Source organism: Solanum stenotomum, chromosome 6, assembly GCF_019186545.1.
Source record: "Solanum stenotomum isolate F172 chromosome 6, ASM1918654v1, whole genome shotgun sequence".
Lineage (NCBI taxonomy): Eukaryota > Viridiplantae > Streptophyta > Magnoliopsida > Solanales > Solanaceae > Solanum > Solanum stenotomum.
Window position 1 is genome coordinate 55,363,605 of NC_064287.1, and position 13,822 is coordinate 55,377,426.

General features: G+C 35.3%; 1 protein-coding gene across 11 annotated transcripts in view; it reads left to right on the top strand.

Moving 5' to 3' along the window:
• The window catches only part of LOC125866712 (putative disease resistance RPP13-like protein 3), a 59,357-nt gene that overhangs the window by 18,217 nt on the left and 27,318 nt on the right, over positions 1–13,822 (top strand). The window contains exons 2-3 of one of the 11 annotated variants that reach the window (XR_007446555.1): positions 4,433–4,465; positions 9,881–9,941. The exons of 5 other annotated variants lie outside the window; for them this stretch is intronic. Coding sequence is in view for 4 of the 6 variants with exons in the window: in XM_049547037.1 (XP_049402994.1) it covers positions 3,133–4,276 (1,144 nt within the window). In the remaining 2 variants the exon portion in view is untranslated. Of the gene's footprint in view, positions 1–1,439; positions 2,003–3,132; positions 4,296–4,432; positions 4,722–9,880; positions 9,942–11,659; positions 12,716–13,822 lie in introns of those variants that run through there. 5 more of the 11 variants (XM_049547037.1, XM_049547040.1, XM_049547041.1 and 2 more) reach the window with 5 other exon arrangements.

The window sequence follows — 13,822 nt, forward strand, 5'->3', positions numbered from 1 at the left end:
TCTGATGTGAATTGTAGAGTTTTTGAACCATCGAGTCTTTAATTGCATATTACGCTCAAAGCTATTAGGCCAATGACATATATTTGTCGGAACGAAATTATTTTTGTGCACTCTTAATATTTTTATATCAGTAAATCCAAAATATATACCTAAAATGAGGAATCAATTATACATAGTACTAGAACTAGAATACTTATCCTTAGGGCCACTTAAATATATTTTTAAGTAACTTGAACAGCTAATTAACCACTAATAAAATCCTATGTTCCTTAATCCTAGTATATAATTCAACTTTAAATATAATCAGTAGGTAAGTGTGATAATGACATCCATAATTATCGTTATCACACTCCAATTTAATAATAAAGTAACTTTTTATGATATACTATATCTATTATTCCTCACCAACCATGCATAAAGTAACTTTGTTATCAAAGCTTGAACTGATAAGAAGAAATCATCACGTGTACTTAGTTAGCTATATCTAGAATTTGAATTTAAAGTCCCATAATTTTCAACACATGACTTCATTGACCATCTTTCAAAAACAACATAAGATCTACATTTATTCTATCTTTTCTGACTTGATAAATGAAATTACACCAAATATTTTAAAATTACGAATTCAAATATTTTAATATTTAAACACACACATGTCTATGCACGATATCAGAACCTAGTATTAATCCAATTCTTACATCCCCCCCCCCCCCCCCCCCCCCCCCCCCCCCCCCCCCCCCCCCCCCCCCCCCCCCCCCCCCCCCCACACACACACACACTGAAAATATCTTACTTTCGGTGTGAACTTTGAATTAAATAATTAAATTTTAAAAAATAGCAATTCTAAAAAAGATTATTTAATTTTGTAAACAATAATAGTTTCAAATTCCATAGCAGAAACTCCAGTACATTGTCATGGAGTAAAACTTGTAAAAACAACATATCTAGTGTAATCTCACAAGTGAAGACTAGGGTGATAGGATGTAAACAAACCTTATCCTTACCTTTGTGGTGTAGAGAGAGGTTGTTTTCGATAGACCCTCGACATAATAATAAAGAAAAGAATTTGAAGCATGGTAGCAAGAAAATATGACAGCAAAATAGCAAGATACAAATCAAATGAAGCAACAAGTAGTAATGCACATCGAAGAAAAAGAAACAAAGTGCAACAATACTTGGCTACCTACTAACCTTCTAATCTAATCCTCAACTTTCACTCCTTCCTACCTAGGGTCATATCCGGAGTAAAACTTGTAGATTTTGAAATTACCTGACGAAGATATGTCCGAACAGTGGCTCTCTAGTATGAATGTAGTTTGGGCAAGTTGTATGACTTTGGGTCTTTGACAAACTATTCCAACTTGCTTTTTGGTACAAGTCTTTAAATATTATTTGAGTCTCAATCTGACAAATAATTCAATGAGCAAAACAAGAATTCTCACTTCTACCCTTCCACCAACCCCACCACTACTCTCTTGGAGAGAAACAGACACAAAGAGAAGACTTCTCTTTACAAAGACTAAAAAGTCTTTCATTCCCATCCATTACACTGCCTTCTTCTTTCATAAAGAATTGGTTTTGAGCATCTAAATCAACAACTCAGAACTTCCTCCTACTGTCCTGTTTAGAACTAACAAACAGCGATATGGCGGCGTATGCTGCTGTGACTTCACTTCTGCAAACCCTGGATAATCTATCTCAAACTCATACATCACATTCTCTTCTTTACAAAAAAGAGCAAACTGAAGTCCTCAGTGAGAAATACACCTTCCTTAAAACCTTTCTTGAGGATTTTACTAATATTTTCCATGAAGATGTAAAGATGAAGCATCTCGAAAGGATGATCCAAGATGCTGCTGGTCGAGTGGAAGATACTATTGACTCACATGTATATGATAGCTCTGTCTTAGTACAAAGAAAGCGAGTACAAAGAAAGGCTTATATGATCTTTCATCAAAACTTGGAATATGCAATTGAAGAAATTGGTTTCATACAAAAAGAGGTTATGGAAAAGATAAAGGTCAGCAGTTTTAACAGCAAAATCTCACATTCAAGAGATACTTTCTCACTGCTCCCTTTGGATCAAAAAGATGTAATCATTGGACTGGATGAAGACTTGCTAAGGATAAAAGATAGACTCATCGTGCAATCATCAAGACTCGAAGTTGTCCCCATTATAGGGATGGGTGGCATTGGCAAGACCACACTGGCTAGAAGAGTTTATGATGATTCTGCGATTACATACAATTTTTATGTTCGAGCATGGACAAATGTATCTCAAAAATTTGACAACAGAGAAATTTTTCTTGGTATTCTTCGCTCCATTGGCGTGGTCAACGATGAAGTAGAAAGTAACAGTACTACTGAGCAATTGGCTGAAAGAGTTTATCGAAGTTTAAAAGGGATGAAGTATCTTATTGTCCTAGATGATATGTGGTCCATCGAGGCTTGGAAGCATGTGAGGAGATCATTTCCGGATGATCATAATGGAAGTCGAATCTTGTTGACCACAAGGCTTGTAGATGTTGCATCTTGTGCTAGCTCTGGCAATTCCCTTCACCAGATGCGCTTTCTGAGTGAGGAGGAAAGCTGGACTCTTTTACGCGATAAGGTCTTTGAGAACAGTAGTTACCCTCCGGAATTGGAGAAAATTGGGAGGTACATTGGCCACCAGTGTCAAGGGTTGCCACTTGCAATTGTTGCAATTGGTGGACTACTTTCCAAGATGAGCAAGGAAACAAGTTCTTGGAAGAATGTTGCAGGAAAGGTAGGATCACTTATGACCAGCGACAATATGGATTGCTTGAACATACTTTCTTTGAGCTACAACCACTTGCCTCAGTACTTGAAAACATGCTTCCTTTATATGAGAGTTTTTGCAGAAACTCGTGAGATCCCAGTCTGGAAGTTAATAAAGTTATGGATTTCTGAGGGCTTCGTCAAGAAAGTCAATCATAAAAATATAGAAGATGTGGCAGAGGAAAATTTGAGGGAGTTGGTTGATAGAAGCTTGGTTTTGGTGGGGAAGCATACTTCCCTAGGAAAAATCAAGACTTGTAAGATGCATGATCTCGTTCGAGATATGTGTTTGAGAGAAGCCCAAAATGAGAATTTTATGCACTTCAGAACGAGGTATGACAAAGATGATCTTCTAGATTATTATGGATCCAGTGGAATTTCTAAACGTATGCCACTGACACGTTCTCTTTTCTTGAATTATCCATACTCTGTTTGTTCCCTCTCACAGTCAAGCTTTAGATTACTTAGGATATTAGATGTTTGTTTTCCATGTTCTTTCTCCTGTAGTCAGTCCATATCAGACCTTGTTCATTTGAGGTATCTTGCTTGTCCGTCCTTCGATGGTCTTGTGCAATCACTATGCAAGCTACGGAATATACAGAACTTAGTTATTCATGATTATTGTTCAAGTATAAGAACATTTAGTTTAGATTTGGGAACCCAGTCCCTACCATGGGAAGTTGTGAATATGCCTCAACTAGGACATATCCATACAAAAAATTTGAGTCTTTTCATACCCCCACCTACATCACTAATTGCTGAGAGGGAGAATCACTTACAAACGTTAACTGGATTGATTTCCTCATCTTGTAACAATGAGCTGTTTCTAAGAATTCCAAATTTGAAGAAGTTGGGAATTTTAATTTTTGATGATTCACATACTCAGAAGTGTTATTGTCTTGAAAATCTTGTACATTTAACTCAGCTTGAGAAGCTCAAAGTTGAGTGCGATTATGTGCAAGAGTTAATTTGGATCTTCGAAGCAAAATGCTTAGGTAATTGGGTGAGCCTTCCTTTGCTACACATTCCACATTGTGAAAATTTCCCACCAAACCTTAAGAAGTTAACATTGTGCAGAACGTACCTAAAATGGGAAGACATGAACATTCTCAGAAAATTACCTAATCTTGAGGTGCTCAAACTTAAAGATGGTGCCTTTGACGTACTAACTTGGATACTAAGCGATGAAGACGAAGATGGATTCTTGAAGCTAAAGTTTTTACTTCTTGAGCGCATGCGTCTGAAGCAATGGGAAGCAACAAGTTATCATTTCCCAAGCCTTGAGCACTTAGTCCTAACAGATTGCCCGTCCTTGGAACAAATTCCTTTCGACTTTGCAGAGATTCAAACACTACAGCTGATTGAACTACACGACTGTATGCATTCTGTTCTTGTTTCAGCAGAGCAAATACAAGAGGAGCAACAAAGCTTTGGAAATGATGACCTCATTATTCGTGTGAACTCTATCTATACTTGAGTAAACATTAATCAAAAAGGTATACACTTTTTTTAAACTCATAAAGATTTTTGATTAGCTAGATTCCTTCGAAATCTGAAAATGTTTTTTATATTCATCATTTTCACTTATTTATACTATAAAAGGTGCTAATTACAATTGGTTTGTGCATTGCAGACGTAACGACTAGCTGATGGAGAGTACCATAAGGTATACTCAAGCAAATTTGCAGAAGTTCATGATCTTTCCTTTATCTGTATTTCGATTTCCTTTTTTTCAAATTCTGGGAAGTAAGTTAGTGAAATAGTCATGTTTCAACTTGTTTAGGACTGAGACGTAGTTTAGTGAATTTGATATCTATATACATTCATCAGAAAGAATGCATTACCTTTGGAATGTGTATATTGTTGAATAACTTCTCTTTTTATTGAAATTGATTCTATAAATCAGTTCTCCTCAACAAAGCCTTTTCGTCCATACCATACACACCCTTAGTGTTTCTTTGTTTTGCTCGTCTTAACTCTTATCTATACTTTTAACATTTTTTTGTGTTTTACTTGCTTCTTTTGTTTACAATAACGTTTTATCATTTTGAATATGTTGACTTTTAGTCAATTTTATTGTTTCTTTAGTTCAAAACAATATAATTAAAGAGACGTTGAAAAATTCCAAATACATGAAACGTAATCTTCTCTTTATTTTGCTTTGCTCTTTCGATCTTAATTTATAGTATAACATATTTTGCTTTTTAGTATGTCTCAAAACAAATTACTACATTTTCTAATTTGACTATATATTAAAATTGTGGATATCATATTTTAGTTATGATGCTATACTTTAGTTAAAGAATATTTCTTTTTTAATTGTTCACTTTAGCAAATCAAGATCATAAAATTATTAATTGATTTTTTTTATAATTATAGCGTCTAAGTTCGTTTGTGTGCGCTCCAACTAATTCTATGATATACTATATCTATTATTCCTCACCAACCATGCATAAAGTAACTTTGTTAACAAAGCTTGAACTGATAAGAAGAAATCATCTAGTGTTCTTAGTTAGCTATATCTAGAATTTGAATTTAAAATCCCATAATTTTCAACACATGGCTTCATTGACCATCTTTCAAAAATAATATAAGATCTACATTTATTCTATCTTTTCTGACCTGATAAATGAAATTACACTGAATACGCTGTTGTTGTTGTGGTTGTTATATTGTCTTTGTGTATCTAAAGTGATATGGATGTGAGTGGGAACATCCCATGTGCATATGCTCAAGAAAAGGAGATTGAAAACAATGTGTATGAATTGTGCCTTGGTCCAAAACCAATATAGAACGGTCCCTCATAATGATAATGAGTGAAAAATGTGAGTTATATTATTTTAGAAAAATAAATAGGAATCTTTTAGGTGTTGAATTACAATTGGTTCTAGTCTATCTTTTTCGTCTTTGCCTTTTTTTAAAGAGAATATAAAAAAAAATACTAAAAATAGAAAGTTAATTACCAAAAAGAGAAATACCAAAATAAACATACAAATTAATTCTAGATTAAGAAAATTAAAATATCACAATACTAAACTTATTTATTGAAACCTAATTTTAAAGGATTTTCCTTTTTTTGAAAATGAAATAAAATTGATATTCTAAAATATGATTCTATTTTTGTAATTTTTCAATTTCAACAAATAAAACTTTCCAAACTAAAACAAAAAAAAATAAATCGACATAGTAGTGCAATTCCAAAAGTGGATATGAGAAAGGTAGGATATAAGAAGCATAACCAAAGCAGAATTGAAAGGAAAATAACATCAATAAATATCAAGATATAGAGAACAAATGAAGCAACACGCAATAGTGAAAAATTAAAGAATAAGATTCTATGTGATTACTAATCAATATTTACTAAATAAAGGGAATATGAGAAGAGGAAGTTGATACCCCGCTTCTCCCACAAAGAAATATGACAATACTCGACTATTTACTATTCTTGTACTATAGTTTTCGATCTTCGTACCTTCTTATTTAGGTCATGTATTTTGAAATATGTCCGTGAAAGGCGTGATCTTTAAGTTTGAGGACCTCAAGATTAGGTAACTTACTGAGCATGTTCATGTCTTCCCATTGTAGGTACGTTCTGCAAAATGTTAACTTCTTAAGGTTTGGTGGGAAATTTTCACAATGTGGAATGCCTAGCCGAGGAGACATAGGCCGGTTCTCCCACATCCACCTGGAACAACCTTTTTCACACTCAACTTTGAGCTTCTCAAGCTGAGTTAAATGTACAAGATAATAAAGACAAGACACCTCCCACTAGTACTGACTACATCAGCCACTGAATAAGAAGCAAGTGAAATTCCCAACTTCTTCAGATTTGGAATTCTTAGAAGCACCTCATCGTTACAAGATGAGGACACCAATCCGGTTAACGTTTGTAAGTGATTCTCCCTCTCAGAAATTAGTGATGTAGGCCGAGGCAGTGGCGAATTTAGGTGCAAAAAATAGGGCACCTGAACCCGTGGTCTCCTCGTAAAATTAGATATTTTATGTATATATTTTCTAACATTTGTATAATATTATATTCTTGCACCCGTACTATAAAAAGTCTAGTTGGTCCACATGGTTAAATGTTGAGCTTTTGACTTTGAGGACTGAGGATCAATTCCCACTTAATACATTTTTCTTGGTGCACCCATATTCGAAAAATCCTAGATTCGCCTCTGGGCTGAGGTATGAAAAGACAAAGGCCTTTTATATGGATATTGTCTTAGTTGAGGTATATTCAATAATTCCCATGGTAGGGACTGGGTTGTCATAGATATATCCCATTTATTGCTATATCGAATAACTAAGATCTGTAAATTCCAAAGCTCTCATATTGATTGCATAATGTTATAGTAGAATGGGCAAGCAAGATACCTCAAATGAATAAGTTCTGATATTGCCTCAGAATTGTCGGTAATAAAAGCAAAGCAAACATCTAATATCCTAAGTAATCTAAAGCTTGATCACGGGGGGAAACAAGAATTGTATGGATGTTTGAAGAAAACAGAACGTGCGAGTGGCATGAGTATAGGAAGTTCACTGGGATATCTATAATCTAACTGTCTATGATTATTGAACACAACTACATGATGTAGACAACTAACATTTCCTAGAAGATTATCGTGTGCATACCTCGTTTTGAAGTGTATAAAGTTCTCATTTTGGGCTTCTCTCAAACACATATCTCGAACGAGATCATGCATCTTACAAGTCTTGATTTTTCCTAGGGAAGTATGCTTCCCCACCAAAACCAAACTTCTATCAACCAACTCCCTCAAATTTTCCTCTGCCACATCTTCTAGATTTTTATGTTTAACTTTCTTGATGAAGCCTTCGGCAATCCATAACCTTGTCAACTTCCAGACCGGGATCTCACGGATTTCTGCAAAAACTCCCATATAAAGGAAGCATGTTTTCAAGTACTGAGGCAAGTGGTTGTAGCTCAAAGAAAGTATGTTCAAGCAATCCATAGTGTCACTGGTCATAAGTGATCCTACCTTTTCTGCAACATTCTCCCAAGAACTTGTTTCCTTGCTTGTCTTGGAAAGTAGTCCACCAATTGCAACAACTGCAAGTGGCAACCCTTGACACTGATGACCAATAGACCTCCCAATTTTCTCCAATTCCGGAGGGTAGCTATCATTTCCAAAGACCTTATTGTGTAAAAGAGTCCAGCCTTCCGTCATGCTCAGGAAACGCATCTGGTGAAGAGGATTACCAGAGCTAGCACAAGAGGCAACATCTACAAGTCTTGTGGTCAACACGATTCGACTTCCATTATGATCATCCGGGAAAGATCTCCTCACATGCTGCCAAGCCTCGATAGACCACATATCATCTAGGACAATAAGATACTTCCTCCCTTTTAAACTTCGATAAACTCTTTCAGCTAATTGCTCATAAGTATTGTTTCTTTCTTCTTCACAGTTGACTACGCCAATGGAGTGAAGAATACCAAGAAAAATATCTCTGGTGTCAAATTCTTGAGATACATTTGTCCATGCTCAAACATAAAAATGGTATGTAATCAATGAATCATCATAAACTCTTCTAGCAAGTGTGATCTTGCCAATACCACCCATCCCTATAATGGGGACTACTTTGAGTCTTGATAATTGCACGATGAGTCGATCTTTTATCTTTAGAACCTCTTCATCTAGTCCAACAATTATATCTTTTTGATTCAATGTGAACTGAGAAGAAGCACTATATTGCTGTGTAACTCTTGATTGTGAGATTTTGTTGTTGAACCTTCTGACCTTTATCTTTTTCATAACCTCTCTTTGTATCAAACCAATTTCTTCAATTGCATATTCCAAGTTTTGATGAAAGATCGTATAAGCCTTTCTTCGTTCCTGCCTGCTTTGTCCTTCGTATGAGCTATCATATACATGTGATTCAATCATATCTTCCATTCCATGAGCAGTGTCTTGGATCATTCTTTCGAGATGTTTCATCTTTTTATCTTCATGGAAAACATTTGTAAAATCCTCAAGAAATGTTTGAAAGAAGGTCAACTTCTAGCGGAGGATTTTAGTTTGCTCTTTTTTGTAAAGAACCCAATGATCAGTTTCTGAGAGTTGATCTAGGCTTTGCAAAAGAGAAGTCACACCAGCATATGCCGCCATATTGCTGTTTATTTCTTACTAAAACATGGAAGAGTAAGGAGTTCTGAGTTCTTGATCAAGATGCCCAAATCAAAGTCAATTCTATATGCATTTTCTTTAGAAAGAAATGAAGGGTACAAACAAGTTTTTTTAAATATAGTCAGACTGAGAAATGATATTCAATATACTTTTGCAGGCATCCAGCAAGTTGGAATAGTTCAAAATCAGATGAGTTCAAAAGTTTGGCACCATACCCGGTGCAATTCCGCAAGTAGGGGTGTGTGGAGGGTAAAGTGTACGCAACCTTATGAAGGTAGACACACTATTTTAAGTAGACTCTTGGCTCAAGTAACGCTTAGAAAGGAAATATAGTAGGAAGAAGTCATGCTAAAAATAACGCAAAAGAGAATAGTAACAAAAAAAATATAATATGGTAATTGAAGAATAAAACAGTAGGAAAGTAATAGTCACAAAACTAATAAGGAAAACCTAAGTTGCACTCTTCACTTTTGGATCTGACCTCTAGATCTGCACCCGAGTGGGAGCAACTTAGAGGAAAACTAGATAACGCTCGACTTAATTTGTTAAATAACTCAATACTATGGAGCCCAAATGTAATTTTCTAACTTTGTTTCGTTTTGTATTTCTTTCCACAAAAATATTGAACTTTCAACTTCACACATAAAATCAATGTTAAATTTGTCTTACCTTCCCCTCCAAAATAACCTCTTTAAAAATGGCACAAATGAAGAAATTGCACTGACCCAAATGAGGAAATCAGTTGAAAAGCTTGGATCTTCCACTGATGTAAAAAAAATAAAATTGAGTCCCCTTTTCCTCTTTTAGTGTAAAGTTCAAATCTTTGTACTGATAATCAGTTTTGATTGTTTTTTTTTTAAAAAAAATTACCCCCTTTTCCTGTTTCAGTTTAAAGTTCAAATTTTTTTACTGATAATCATTTTATTTTTTTGCAGAGTTATGGAGAGCAACAGTTATGAGGTTCTTGATTGCAAGAGTAACTTCTTTTCCCCCATAGTAAAGTTTCCTCTTCTTTTTTTTCTCAATACACTGCATTTTTGTTATTGTTATTGTTGTTGTTGTTGTGGGTTAGTACATAAATGTTGATCTTGTTTGTGCTTAATTATTATTTCAGAAAGTCACACTTCTTCTTGATTCCAATTTTTTTCGACAAAGAAAGTGACCTTCTGAAAATAATAACTATTAGTTGAATGACCATCTTAGAAAGTGACATTCCAATTTTTTTCGACAAAGTAACCTAACCATAGTTATTTTTCAAAGATATGACCAAAAATTAGTTGATGGAGAGTGCCATAAGATATACTCAAGCATAAATAAGTTGATCACTCTTTGCAGTAGTTGATCTTACCTTTCAGTGTATTTCGATTTCCTTTTTCCAATTCCAACTTGTTTGGGACCGAGGCATAGTTTAGTGAATCGTATATCTAGATATAATTCAAATATAATGCATTTACTTTGGAATGTGTAGGTATTTGAACGTGCTTCTCTTAGTTGCTTGTACCACCATGTTGAATCAATATATAGACATAGGAAGATTTATTTGCCGGTATTGTCCAAAAACAGGCACCTTGTTATTATAGTTAAAGTTAACAAGCATTTTCCTTCCAAGGATCAAGTTCAATTATTCTGAGCATGTTCAATGGATAACGGGGATGGAATAGCGGTTGAATGGTTAGGAGACAGTATGTTTAGAGAGAAAGAAGGGTGTGAACTTTTTGTAAGTCGTTTGCCTACGTCCTTTGAAACATTCCCAGTAGTTTTGGTAGATGTTGATTGAATTGTTAGACCCGATGTTCCTTTTATTAGGTGAGAATCAAAGTTTAGTGTTGAACAAGTAGGTGTAATCATTGAGTTCTACTGCTGTGAAGTGGGTGAAATTTTCAAATTATATCGTGCTACTTTGAAAACCTATGGTGTTTCTTCATAGCTGTCATAAGGGTTGGTTTACTTTTGGGCATGCTTCGTTTGCTTTGCTCTTCTTCTTCAGACACATTTGGCATGACACTAGAACCTTGTTTATGACCTTTGGTCTTGTTTGTGTTTATCTTAGGGTTTGATTTCTCAAATAATCACTCCATTAATAGTTATTATCTCAAAAAGTCACAATTCTTCTTTTTCCCTATTTTTTTCTACAAAAAAAGTGACTTTCTGAGATAATAACTATTAATCGAGTGACCATATGAGAAATCAAATAATTTTTCTTTTAAGAAAAATATTCTTGTTGGTTCACTCAATGATGCCTTTTTATCTTTTATCATCTTGCTAATGGGACATTGGACAAGTCTTTAATTTAGACAATCTTGTAGTTAGTTGTTATGGAGTTTCAAATTCCATAGCAGAAACTCCAGTATATTGTCATGGAGTAAAACTTGTAAAAACAACATACCTAGTGTAATATCATAAGTGAAGTCTAGGGAGGATAAGATGTACACAGACCATATCCCTACCATTGTAGTGTAGAGACAGCGTTTGTTTCCGATAGACCCTCGACTCAACAATAAAGGAAAGAACTTGAAGCATGGTGGCAAGAAAATATGACAGAAAAAAAGCAAGACACAGATCAAATGAAGCAACAAATAGTAATACACATCGAAGAAAAAGAAACAAAGTGCAACAATACTTGGCTACCTACTAACTTTCTAATCTAATCCTCAACTTTCACTCCTTCGTATCTAGGGTCATATCCGGAGTAAAACTTGTAGATTTTGAAATTACCTGACTACAGTTATTTTTCGAAGATATGTCCGAAAAGTGGCTCACTAGTATGAATGTAGTTTGGGCAAGTTGTATGACTTTGGGTCTCTGAAACTATTCCAACTTGCTTTTTTGTACAAGTCTTAAATACAATTTGAGTCTGAATCTGACAAATAATTCAATGAGCAAAACAAGAATTCTCACTTCTACCCTTCCACCAACCCCATCACTACTCTCTTGGAGAGAAACAGACACAAAGAGAAGACTTCTCTTTACAAACCCTTAAAAGTCTTGCATTCCCATCCATTACACTGCCTTCTTCTTTCATAAAGAATTGGCTTTGAGAATCTAAATCAACAACTCAGAACGTCCTCCTACTGTCCTGTTTAGTGAGAAACTAACAAACAGCGATATGGCAGCGTATGCTGCTGTGACTTCACTTTTGCAAACCCTGGATAATCTATCTCAAACTCATACATCATATTCTCTTCTTTACAAAAAAGAGCAAACTGAAGTCCTCAGTGACAAGTATACCTTCCTTAAAACCTTTCTTGAGGATTTTACTAATATTTTCCATGAAGATATAAAGATGAAGCATCTCGAAAAGATGATCCAAGAAGCAGCTAATGGAGTGGAAGATACTATTGACTCACATGTATATGATAGACATGTTTCAGTACAAAGCAAGCGAGTACGAAGAAAGGCTAATACAATTTTCCATCAAAATTTGGAGTATGCAATTGAAGAAATTGGTTTGATACAAAAAGAGGTTATGAAAAAGATAAAGGTCAACAAGTTCAACAGCAAAATCTCTCTTTCAAGAGATACTTCATCTCAGACCCCTTTGGATCAGAAAGATATAATCGTTGGACTAGATGAAGATTTACTAAGGATAAAAGATCGACTCATCGTGCAATCATCAAGACTCGAAGTTGTCCCTATTATAGGGATGGGTGGTATTGGCAAGACCACACTGGCTAGAAGAGTTTATGATGATTCCTTGATTGCATACCATTTTTATGTCCGAGCATGGACAAATGTATCTCAAGAATTTGACACCAGAGAAATTTTTCTTGGTATTCTTCGCTCCATTGGCGTGGTCAACGATGAAGTAGAAAGAAACAGTACTACTGAGCAATTGGCTGAAAGAGTTTATCGAAGTTTAAAAGGGAGGAAATATCTCATTGTCCTAGATGATATGTGGTCCATCGAGGCTTGGCAGCATGTGAGGAGATCATTTCCAGATGATCATAATGGAAGTCGAATCGTGTTGACCACAAGGCTTGTAGATGTTGCATCTTGTGCTTGCTCTGGCAATTCCCTTCACCAGATGCGTTTTCTGAGCATGGAGGAAAGCTGGGATCTTTTACGCAATAAGGTCTTTGGGAACGGTGGTTACCCTCCGGAATTGGAGAAAATTGGGAGGTACATTGGTCATCAGTGTCAAGGGTTGCCACTTGCAGTTGTTGCGATTGGTGGACTACTTTCCAAGATGAGCAAGGAAACAAGTTCTTGGGAGAATGTTGCAGAAAAAGTAGGGTCACTTATGACCAGTGACACTGTGGATTGCTTGAACATACTTTCTTTGAGCTACAACCACTTGCCTCAGTACTTGAAAACATGCTTCCTTTATATGGGAGTTTTTGCAGAAACTCGTGAGATCCCGGTCTGGAAGTTAATAAAGTTATGGATTGCTGAGGACTTCGTCAAGAAAGTTAATCATAAAAATCTAGAAGATGTAGCGGAGGAAAATTTGAGGGAGTTGGTTGATAGAAGTTTGGTTTTGGTGGGGAAGCATACTTCCCTAGGAAAAATCAAGACTTGTAAGATGCATGATCTCATTCGAGATATGTGTTTAAGAGAAGCCCAATATGAAAATTTTATACACTTCAAAACGAGGTATTACAAAGATGATCTTCTAGAAAACATTAATTGTCTACGTCGTATAGTTGATTTCCATAAGTATACAGACAGTGGACTTTCTAAACTTATGCCACTCACACGTTCTGTTTTCTTCAAATATCCATACTTTTTTTGTTTCCTCTCACAGTCAAGCTTTAGATTACTTAGGATATTAGATGTTTGCTTTACATCTTCTTTGTTCTGTGGTCAGTCCATATCAGAACTTGTTCATTTGAGGTATCTTGCTTGTCTGTCCTTCGATGGTCTTATGCAATCACTAT